The 12,524-nt window shown below is 34.7% G+C and overlaps 1 protein-coding gene across 1 annotated transcript; it reads right to left on the bottom strand.

Annotated features, from left to right (window-relative positions):
* Window positions 1–1,092: 1,092 nt before the first annotated feature.
* Window positions 1,093–7,797, bottom strand: TRM10 (tRNA (guanine(9)-N1)-methyltransferase-like protein). Its single transcript, XM_010254480.3, has 3 exons — window positions 7,288–7,797; window positions 2,309–2,668; window positions 1,093–1,597 (listed from the first exon to the last, which is right to left on the bottom strand). The coding sequence occupies exons 1-3, from the start codon at window positions 7,708–7,710 to the stop codon at window positions 1,388–1,390; spliced, it is 993 nt and encodes a 330-aa protein (XP_010252782.1). The 5' UTR covers window positions 7,711–7,797; the 3' UTR covers window positions 1,093–1,387.
* Window positions 7,798–12,524: the final 4,727 nt, after the last annotated feature.

Below are 12,524 nucleotides of genomic sequence, written 5' to 3'. Positions count from 1 at the left end.
ATCATTGATGCATATATCTTTGTGTGTGTAGTTTTCCGTAGAGGTGTAAAGTGGGCCGTGTTGGGCCGGCATCGCACGGCCCGTGGGCAGGCCCATGCAAAGTGCAAGTCGTGCCGTCGCAGGTCATCACGGGCCGTGCCTCCCTCCCCGATGAAAATTTTGGGAATCAGCCCAGTATGCCACACGACCCAGGCTCGTGCCGTGCCACAGGCCGGACTGGCCCGTGGGCTGAGCCTTGGGCCAGGTCGGGCCGTGCATCGGGCCATAGCTATTTATTTTAAAAAAATTAACAAAATACTTAAAATTTTAATTTTATATAAATTTTGTGTATAAAATTGCTTATATATGCAATAATTAAATAAATTAATATAATAAAATTAAAAAATATTTATTTTGTTAGTATATTATATACTATATATTATTATATAATTATAATATATATATATATATATATGGGCCATGTCGCGGGTTGTGCTGGGCTGAACCATACCGGCCTGCAGGCCACGGGCGGCACGGCCCGCTCAATCATGCCGTGTCGTTCTGACCCGTGGACTTAAAACCCCAGGCCCAACACGGCCCGCTTGGTCGTGCCAAGCCTGACACGGCTCACAGACCGTCATGCCGGGCCACGGGCGATACGACCCCATTTACACCTTTAGTTTTCCAAACTTCCTCCCAACGTACACCGAAGTTTCAGCTAATTCTTCTCTTAGAAAAATTAGCTAAAACTATTAGAAATATCTGATTTTTTTCTTATGTTTACCTGAACGAAACTGAAATTTCACAAAAAAATTCATTAAACTTCGGCAGCATTAAAAGCCACACATGGGAATTGAAATGTGAGAAATTCTCCTGAGTCCTGATTGCCTGATACGGACCAAGACAAACCAGATCGAGGTTTGTCTCAACAGGATTTGGACTTGAAGCGTCCAAATATACCCAAAAGAACATGATCGAGGTTCCTTCCATGTATGCTGAAGGTTGGTTGTACTTGTACCACTACGTAACAACGCAGTGACGCACAGCACCGTTTCCATTTCAAAAAATATATATATATAATAGTAAAATACAAATATGTAGCACACAAACACCTATAACGAACCATCACTATCAACTCGAACGAAGTCTTACTGGGAATTGATATGAAAAACAACTTTTTCCTGTTAAAGTTCACGCACAGTTAACCCATTAAACAAAAATGTATTGACTACTCTGAAAATAACCCTACTTCTAACCAAATTCTACTTTCTCCCACCAATGAAAGTATTCCTCTTACATTTTCACTTTTGGGGGGATCAACTTCCTGTATACATGTTGCACCAAGTTGAGAGGACCAAATGATAGTTAGGAAATATGTTTCATTGCACAACGTAAGCAAAGGATCATGTTAGCAAATTTCCTCTCCATGAGAGGATTGTTCTATACACTTCTTTTTTCTCTCACTGCACCCATCTTTGCCAGTGTCTTCTTTTACCCAAACTTCTGCTTCAGCTTCACATCTTTTCCTCTGGGGAACTACCTGAAAGAATGACATCTTCCAATCTCTCGTTTCCAAGAATTTGAGCAGTATCTCAACCACTTGGTTCACAGTAAGCACCTGCTTCATCCACATAAATGGGAAAAAATTACTGATGAAACTATATTGAGATAACAGCAAACAAATTCCTAGTCTGGCAACAGCCAAGTATAGAACCCCGGTTAAATAACACAATTTTTAAGTTTTAACAAGATAAAAATTCGTGGGCTATTTGTTTGGATGGATTTGGTAGTGGAATCATGTACAAAGAGATTGAGCCTAGGAAGCAAATTTACTCACCCCAAAGAACTTTCTGGACTTGCTTGTAATGGAAATTTTAAAATTCAATAGCTTGCAATTAAAAAGAAATCCGATGTTGTGTATTATACAGCTGACATGGAAGGTCAAACAAAGCAACCAATCCAGGAAGGTCAACTATCTGATGGACGACCACATTGGGTATGCCATTCTGCCAAAATTACAATGAGGTTGCCTTAGCAAAGGAACATGGATGACCACCAGGAAAAGTTTTTCTATTTAGCATAGGTTAGCAAATAGAAAGCTTAACAACCTTTTCATGGATATTTTAAAATTAAGAAAGAATATAAAGAAAGGCCAATGTAGCTTTTATTGTGTTCATTAAAACTCTAAATAACTATCATTCAATAAATTAACAAGAAACCTTAGGTAGATCTATCCAATAAAAGTGTCCTCAACAACCAAAAAAAGAAATATATATGAGATTTTAAAATAGTCAACTTCTATGAGGGAAAGGACTGACTGGATCAGTACCTGGGAACTTGACATCTTCAAGTAACTCCCAATAGGAAGTTTTGCAGTCTGAATTCCCTGCTCCTGTGCTTTTTTCAGGGTAATGCCTTTCCATCTGTTTCGATCCACCAAACCACCAATAATGTATATTTTCTTTGGATCAAGTTCATCCAGCACAGTTTCTGCATCTGCAGTGAGATAGATAAGATTTTCTTTCTGATCTTGCAGGGCTTCAATATATGACCTAGTCTCCTTCTCAATTACCCACTTATCGAATCCTGGGAGCCTTTGTAGTTGGGTCTCCATTTCTCCTCTACATCCAGTCAGCCAGAGATGACATGGCAAAGGACATTTTCCATTCACTGCATAACAATACATGATCTGCAAGTTTCTTCAGTCAATTAATTATGTCTAAAAATAATTAGAGTAGATGCTTACAACAATTGGTTAACTAATGATAGATATTTTATTTACTAGTTTAGTCAACAAAAGAAAAGTTGATAACATCCATGATAACTAGTCCACAAATAGGATATGGGACCACAGATTCCTACTGATGGCATATACCAGTGATACCAATGTCTATCCATTAAAGGGGGAAAAAAAAGAAGGCATGGTAATGCAATATAAGAAACACATTAATCCCTGCCTATTCAATGCAAACCAGCATATGAAACACATCCAAAGTGATAAGGTTCACCAATCATAGATAGAAAAGCTATATCAGGTAAAGTAACCTATCTCAAGCATGACATGAGAAAATGAGCAGTGTTGTGATCAAAGCATGGTTTCAGAACATGAAAAGACCAGAGTCAGTGTTGCAGAGCATAATTTCAGATAATCAAGGAGATTTTGTGGAAGAACAATTATAGTGGATGGGGTTTTGGTTTTGCAGACAAGCTAATTGACTCTAGACTAAGAAGTGGAAAGGCTGCCTTATTGTGCAAAGTTGACTTTGAGAAAGCTTACGATCATGTTAACTAGCAGTTCCTTTGCTATGTACTGAAAAAGAATGAATTTTGGTTCAAAATGGAGAAACTGGATGAAGGTATGTACCTCCACCCCAACCTTTTCAATCTTGGTGAATGGAACTTATTGTGGGAGATAAGAGTTCAAGGGGATTAAGGCAAGGGGGGGGCCCTCTCTCCCCTTTTTTGTTCATTTGTGTAAGTAACAGAAGCCCTTAATTGAATGATGAGAAGGGCTGTCTCCGGGGGTTTTGTTGAAGATTTTGCGGTGGGGGTGAACGGGTGGAGCCGTGGAGGTTCCTTTATTACAGTTTGCTGATGATACTTTGATTTTTGGTGATGCGTCTCATGAGCAGATTGGTTACATTTTGGTAGTCCTTGGATGATTTGAGGTAGATGGAGAAACTGGATGAAGGTATGTACCTCCACCCCAACCTTTTCAATCTTGGTGAATGGAACTTATTGTGGGAGATAAGAGTTCAAGGGGATTAAGGCAAGGGGGGGGGCCCTCTCTCCCCTTTTTTGTTCATTTGTGTAAGTAACAGAAGCCCTTAATTGAATGATGAGAAGGGCTGTCTCCGGGGGTTTTGTTGAAGATTTTGCGGTGGGGGTGAACGGGTGGAGCCGTGGAGGTTCCTTTATTACAGTTTGCTGATGATACTTTGATTTTTGGTGATGCGTCTCATGAGCAGATTGGTTACATTTTGGTAGTCCTTGGATGATTTGAGGTAGTATCAGGTTTACATGTGAACATTCATAAAAGTGAGCTGGTGGCTGTGGGAGAAGTACCAGAGCTAGAGCATTGGGTGGAGGAGTGGGGTTGCAAAATGGGGAAGCTTCCTAAAAGTATTTGGGATGCCGCTAGGAGAAAGGTGTAATTACAAGGCAATATGGGAGCCCATTGTGGAGAGAATAGAAAAGAGGTTGGCATCTTGGAAAGCAAAATACCTCTCATATGGAGGTAAAATAACTCTGCAGAAAAGTGTTCTTTCCTCCTTACCACTTTACTTATTGTCTCTGTATCCAACTCCGGCTGGTGTGGCAAATGTTATAGATGAGAGATTTTTTGTGGAGAGGGTGGAAGGATGAGAAAAAAAAGTACAACCTGGTCAACCGGATTAAGGTATGCAAATCCAAATTTCAAGGAGGTTTAGTTGTGTGAAGGGTGAGAGATGTCAACATTGCCCTCTTGGGCAAATGGTTTTGGAGGTTTGGTAATAACCAGGGAGGTCTTTGGAGAAGAGTGGTGGTGGCAAAAGTATGGCATTAGCAGCTCAAGGTGGGAGCCGGGTGCTTCAAATCAAAATTATGGGTGCTCGGTGTGGAAAGGGGTTGAGAAAGCGCATCATATTTTCTCAAAAGGGGCAAGGTCCAAAACCGGAGATGGACTTAGACTAAAATTCCGGGAAGAACATGTGGTGTGGAGACAGACCATTGAAGGAGATCTACAATTTCCTTTATGAGGTAGCATCAAACAAAGAAGCAGGTGCAAAATGGAAGAGTGGTTAGGGTTCCTTAATTCAGAAGGCATTTGAATGACTGGGAAGTAGAGGCAATGGTGGAATTGCTGCAGAGGCTGTATAGCATTCAAGTGGACTTGGAAGAGATGATAGAAGATTATGGGTTGGGGACAATTCTGGAATTTTTTCAGTTAAGTCCTTCAATTTTTTATCCAGACAGAGGAGCAGAAAATTCCAATCAAGATTGTTTGGCGCAAAAATGTGTCCACAAAGGTCTCCTTCATGTGGACTTCCTACTTGAATAAAACCTTAACCAGGGATAATTTGGTGAGGAAAGGTATGCAGTTGAACTCCACTAACTGTGTCCTCTGTGATGAGCACTAGGAGTCTGTGAGTCACTTGCTGCTACATAGTAGATTTTCTTTTGAGGTTTAGTCTGAAGCCTGGAATCTTTTTGAGGTGAAAAGCTTCTGTCCAGAATCGATAACTGATTTTGTGAAAGGCTGGTATATAGGGGAGCTATCCAAGAAAAGAAGACTGGCATGGAAAATGACTCCTGCAGCAGTTATTTGGTGCATCTGGCAGGAGAGAAACACAAGAATCTGCAAGCTTAAAAAAAGTTCTTCAGATTCAGTTTTTCAGAAAATAGTGGGCAAAATTTTTTCTTGGCTTTCTGTAAAAAAGGTGTTTAGGGATAGAAATTTCAGTTCTCATTTTAATTATTATGATAATCTTTTTTGTAAATCAGGGTTAGAAGGTATAGGGCTGCTTCGGCAGTGTGCTGTAAATCCCTGTGTACAGCTTCTTGTTGTACATGTTTTCTTATTTTAATGATATTTTACTTGACCTGTTCTAAAAAAAAAAGTTGCAAAACTTTTGATGACCATTGACCATGAACAAAGAACACATTCTGCAGATCTGAGGAGATATGCATCGGTGGTGGATTTTTTTTTCTTTTTTTGAAAAATCTGTGGTTGATTTTTCTTGATAAACCTTATAGGTATCTTGCCGAAGCAGGTAAGCAGATAATATATGTATGTATGTATACCATAGGGGGAACCCAGAAAACTGAAGCTTCTTTTCTAAGAAGGTCTGGCTAGAGGGTTTGGATACTACAGCATTAAAGAAGGATTTGGAGGGAAAGAGAGCAGTTGAATTGGGGGACCAGATGCAGTATCTTAGGTGTCAGGGAGGGGAGATGTATACATAGTTAAGATAAGGCAAAGGTAGGTGACAGTGGCTGGTATCCTATTCACACCAAGGGGAGGTGCTCAGTTTCTGTTATTCATCAAAAAAAAAAAGCAACACTAAGGGGTCTGTTTACCCCAACACACATTGAGAAACAAATCAACAATTTAATGTAGTTTCCATTATCTGAATCGCATATAATAAAAGGAAATGGAAGACTAAAAACAGATTTTGCAATGCCTCTCCAGACTCTTTTAAGGAATATCTACTGGATTAAGATTTTTTTTAATCAGCTATCTATTGGATTAAGATTGTAGTTCCAACTATTGGTGTGTCTCCATGCTTGTTGGTTATGATCACAGTCAAGAGGATTTCTTTATTTTAGAGAGAACCTCCACAACCACTTTCCTAAGAGAGTTGTTTTCCTATGAAATATATGTCCCAGCCCCTAGCCAGCCTCCTTGGGCTTGCAAATAATGTTCCAACTCTAAGAGAGTTGGTTCATAGATTTTTTTAATATAAGTTTGAGGACACGAAGAGTGGCTGACTCGTTCCAGAAAACAGAACACAAACCCCATAGATTAGATGAAAAGTTTAAACATCTAGAAACCATAGCTCTAAGGTCTGAACTTGAAATTTTTCGTTATTTATCAAACAAAAAAAAGATACATATATCCCCAGCAAAACTACTACATTCAAAGGATCCCCATGCATCTAGAATGCATATTTTGGGTATAAAAATGGTTTTGGAACAATGACCAATCAAAAATTGGTTTTGGATGAGGATGAGGGGTGAGAGCAGACCAGTACACGTAATGTATTGCTTTTGAGACTTCACTGGCCTGAAAAAGATGGCCTAATTGATCATATCTTCCACATCACATAAAAAAAAAAAATACAATAGTGGATACAGCTAACCTTCGCAATATCATTATCCTGCGACTTGTAGTGCTATTGGCATACCACCCACATAGACAGTTTTGCATGTATATGCTTCCACTATCAACATATTTTCAACCACAGATGCACAAAAAAATGTACATCCGCATATGCGTGGAAATGCACATGTTAGTGTTATGTCCTCGTAGAGAGACAGTAACAGGCAACAAAGGGAACTGCAGTGATACGTGCAAAAACACAACCACATAAAAAACTATGGGAAGTATGCGTTTGAAATGTGATATATAATATGCATGCAGTGACACACCGAACAACAATGGGTGATAAACTTTAGCATTAAAGAAGTCACGAGTTCAATTGAATTCTTATCCTGCGGATAAATCATCCGTACTAAGATGTAGAAATAGCATAAACTCTGATACAATCCTATAATTCCATCGAGAACTAAATCTAAAAATAGCAGAATTAGGGCAAACAACCACACCTGTTGAACAAGACTGTGAATTTCATTAGGCGCCATTAGATCGGAAAACTCAAGATCAACGACAATCTTCTGACCTTCTTCTTTGGCTCTCCTCAATCTCTCGATCTTCATCTCCCTCTCTCCCGATACTTTCTCTATCCTCTCTTTTCTGAGCTCTCTTCGAGACTCTATTAGCTTTGTTTTCTCCTCTTCGGATAGGGTCGCAAGCTTCTCCTCCCATTCCCGACGCTTGCGTTCCGCTTCCCTCTGCTTATGCTCTTTAATAGCGGCTTTCTTCTCTGCCTTCTTTGCTTCAAACCTCTGCTGCTTCAAAAGCTTTTTCCGAGCATTTTTCGACAGATGTGGAGGAACAGAAGACTGAGGAGGGTTGTCGTCCGATTGACCGTCAAGGGTGTTTTGTTCATTTTCGACTGGTTCCAGCATTTGCTTATGCAGTGTAATAACAGGATTCTGCGAAAGGGAAAAGGTGTTCGCCTATGTTATCAAAACTGAGGAATGGAGGGAGTCAAGGGGGATAACGGAGAAACCTATCAGGTTATCACGGCCTCACGGGTGAACTTGGGCCGGGTTAGCCCGATTCCAACCCGAAATGTGGGTTGGCTTTTTCTGGTAGGTACATGTGGGTTGGGCTGGAGTTTGTGTTAGAGCATTAGCGGGGATCCGTGTGATGTACGAGATTTATCAAGGAAAGTGAAATAATCAAAACCTATAATTAAAAAAGAATGCAATATTGGTTAAAATAATTAAATCTTTATTTTAGCAATTTGTTATAAAAATATTTTAGTAATTTAGTAATTTTGATTAATTATATTAATTTTTTAATCAAAATAATAAATTATTGCTAATTACTTGATAAAATAATTATTTTTCCATATTATTTGTTAGTATTCTATTTTATTTATTTTACTTTATTAATGATTAAATGTTCCAATTTTTTTGTAAATACCACTTAAATATTTAAAACATTTAAAGATTAATAAATATACAAAATTATGCTATAGTCACAATTAAATTAACCTATAGTTAACTTTTTTAGTCATAATTAAATTAATCTAAGTTCAAACTTAAGGTTTAAGAATTTGGATTAAGTTTTGATTGATCCTCATCCTAACCCAATCCAACCAAGTTGCATGCATCGTAACATTCAAATTGGACTAAACCAAATTGAGTGCAACCTAGCCTACACCTTAAGTGTAATAATATTTGTCTGGGCCTACAAACTTGCTTGTGTTAATTATAAAACTATGGTATTTTTTTAAATTAAAATTTGTATTTAATCCTAGTTTGGTATAAAAAGTATATAGCATTTCTAGATATATTAATATAAAATTTGTTATCTAAATATTATATAATAATATTTACCATATATGCATATAACTTCCAAGTTGAGCTTATTAGGAGTTGCTTAGCTTGAGCCCTACCATCATTGAACTCAAAGAATTCCACACCCAATTAGATTTCAAATTCGATTAACCATTTGATTAATAATTCGATTCGATGTGGATTTAACCCCATCCAATTTAACACATAGGTAGCGCCCGGTAAATCTGAAGTCTGAAATCTAAAGAGCAAAAAAAATCTTTGAGAAAGCTCTGAAGGCATTCCAAATAAAATTTGTTTTTCTACTTTTGCAGATATCTGAATGTGACAGAGTTATTCGACAATCTGAATGATCTAACATCTGAACAAAATGTGCATTTTACAAATTTACCCCTCAAATGTCACTTAAATTATTAAATAACAATGATAGAAATTATTAAAATTTGATAATATTATAAAATTATAAAATTATAAAATTATAAAAATAATAAATAATAAATAAGATTTACAATATATTTTTCTATAGAGATTTACAATATTAATAAAAATATTGAAATTATCAAAATAGTATTCATTAATAATATTATAAAGTAACATTTATTATTTTAATTTGTCTTCAAAATATTAATATTTGCCTTCAAATATTAACATTGTAAAATAATTTTAATATTAATGTTAATATAAAATAATATTTATAAAATGTTAATAATATTATAAAAAATAAAACTAATCTGCTCTCTGCTCTCTTTCTCTCTCTCTCTCTCTCTCTCTCTCTCTCTCTCTCATCCTCGTCCTCCTCCACATATTATCGGTGAGCACGGCTATGCCCAATGCCCTCTTTCTCCTCCTCTATTGCCAGTGGGCTTTTAGCACCAACTTTCTTCAAGTCCCCACTCCCTTGTACATCCTATTGCAGAAACATAGTTGTTGCATCCCCTGTTCAAGATGCTTCATCTGGGTCGTGACCATGTGCAAGCTCGAACCAATGTTCCTATTCGTTCTCCATCACACATCAGTGGGAAGGGGCGTCGATGGAAAACAGTTTATTATTTTTAGTTATCTTATAAATACTAATTCTTATTAATTTCCTAGTTTATAATAGTTTCTAGATAGAAGCTGCAAAAAAAAATAATGTTTTTTATTAAATTTAGTAATTTTTTATTAATTTTACAGCCCTATTACCTACAATATGTGTAGGCATAGTGTAGATCTTAGCTAGACCTGACTTAGAAGAAAATATTTGCTTGAGCACAAGGTTGGACTAAGTTATAAATTGTCATTCCTAAGTAGAAGGAACCTAATGACATTGTTTTAATTAATTTTTCATAATTTTCTACTTTCTATGCTTAATTTTAATTATCCTATTAATATTAATTATATTTAAATAGAATTGAATTGTATTTTAGCTTTTTATTTATGTATTACTCATTTTTATTAATTTTTTAACGTTTGATAGTTGCTAGATAAAAAGTTGCTAAATTTTAATATTTTTATTAACTTTAGTATTTTTTATTAATTATAGCTATTAGGTTTCAAATTATTATTATTATTATTATTATTATTATTATTATTATTATTATTATATGTCGTGTATATGTAAATAAATCGCGAATATGGTCCAAGTAATAAATGCCCAAGTTTCCTTCGGGTCTCAATTCCAATACGACCCCCATGCCTCATTAGCCGATAAACCCTAGACTAATGACTCGATAACTCCAATGATCCAATTGCTGAATCAATTGATGCCTGTGATAGTTTCTAAAAGTAAAAGAAGTGTTTTGTAAAACATTGTTTTTTTTATTCACGTATTGGATCTCACAAAAGTAAAATGACCCAATTAATAATCCATTATTTTTGTTCTTTTGAGACCTTTAGAAACCATTTTTTTCTTCTTTTAAAAATCTTAGAACTAAAAAACTTTTATTCTTCACGTTTCAAATTTTTTTGTTGAGTTCTTTCCAAATGGGTTCAAAAAAAGACAGTCGTTTGCGGGGAGAACCAAAAAGGAGTTTCGCTTCCATTCCAAAAACTGTTTAAAAACAAAAATTTTATTTTTTTCCTTTATTTTTTATTGTTAATGTATTTTTATGATGGGATCGCAGTTTAGATCTATGCCAAGGTTTCAAACGGAAAGAAATAGGATCTTTATCTGAATACCGTCTGTTAACCAGTTATTTGGAAATTCTTTTTATGATAATTGAATACCATTATAGGTGCATTTAATATGTATTTCTCTATTCAATTCCTTCAAATCCTCATTCCACTCGGGGAATTGAAATAATAACATACGACTGAGATTTTTAGCTATTATCAATGAAAACAATACAATATATTTTCTAAGAGTTAATTGGGTTATTAACATAAAACCTCTTATTGCTTACGTAAACATAAAAGTATTGCAGGCTTCTGCTATTCTTATCCATTTGTTCTCCTCTTTTTTCTCTTTCTTTCTTTTTTCTTTTGCCTTTCTTTCTCTACAGAATCTAAAATTGTGAATTCCGTATTTTTCTCTATCCAATTCCTCAGCATAATCTTCAGACAGAAGAAGATTATGTAAACACTTACTCGAAATCTCACTTATTAGATTCCATTGTGGAAGATACCATTTTTTCTGAGGAATTGGCCATGATATATCTGATCCATGCATAATATCATGAAAAATGGATACAAATTTGTGACTACTACTTAGTATCGGCAATAGGTCTAAAAAAGTATCTAAAAGGGTGAAATTTAGATATTTGCACCCTGTCGAAGTAAGGAACCATGGCATATATGTTTGGAACATATTCCATTTTGAGCACACATTATGGGTTTCTAGTCGAATTGAACTATTTTCGAAAATGGGTCAACACAAATGATAAAACAGGTTTTACATTTTAAATTTTCATTAATTTTTTTTATTTTTATATCATGGGAGCTATGCACAATAAAGGTCTAGACTCATACAAATTATAAATTTTAACAATATTACACAAATTAATTAAAATGCATTAATATAAAGTTATCTAATAAAATAAAAAGAACAAACAAAACAAAATACAACACTAGAACATGGGTTCTATTTGCAATATATCAAACCCATCTTAAAATCATAATATTATTAAAACTATCAATTAATATTTTTTTGTATTTAAATTTCTTATTTTATTAGTGTTTATTAAGTTTGATTTTTATGTAGAACTGATGTTTTTAATTTTTACTAATTTTTGTTAACATTGTTACATTTAAGTGGAAGTTTAGTAGATTTTTAAATTACTATTTTTTAAAATAGTATTTTTATTTTTATTGTTTTATGTTTGATTGTTTAACCTCAACCAATTTATATTATTTGACTTATTAATATTTAGTTTATTTTATTGTACTAGTATGGACCCATGCAATGCACAAGATTTATCAAGGGAAGTAAAATAACCAAAACATATAAGTAAGGAAAGAATGCAATGTTGTTTAAAATAATTAAATCTTTATTTTCATAATTTGTTATAAAAAAGGTTTTACTAATTTAGTAATCTAGTATTTTGATTAATTATATTGATATTTTTCTAACAAAAATAATAATTTATTGTTAATTTATTAATAAAATAATTATTTTATCCATATTATTTCTCAGTGTTCTATTTTATTTATTTTACCTTATTAATGATTAATGTTTCGATTTTTTGCAAATATCACTTAAATTTTAGTAAATATGAAAATTTAGGCTATAATCATATTTAAATTAATCTAATCTCAAAGTCAAGGTTTAAGACTTTGGATTAAGCATGCATTGATTCCCATCCTGACCTAACCCACACAATTTGCACGCATTATAATTAACATTCGTAATTGGGCTAAACTAAACCGAGTGCAACCCATGCATGCCTTATTTTTTATTTTTTAAACTATTTAGATAATATAGAAGACAAATGATCTATGAG

Source organism: Nelumbo nucifera, chromosome 1 (genome assembly GCF_055504915.1).
Source record: "Nelumbo nucifera cultivar China Antique chromosome 1, China Antique-T2T, whole genome shotgun sequence".
Taxonomy (NCBI): Eukaryota; Viridiplantae; Streptophyta; class Magnoliopsida; order Proteales; family Nelumbonaceae; genus Nelumbo; species Nelumbo nucifera.
The sequence above is the reverse complement of the archived record's forward strand: the minus strand, read 5'-3'. Positions and strand labels throughout refer to the sequence as shown.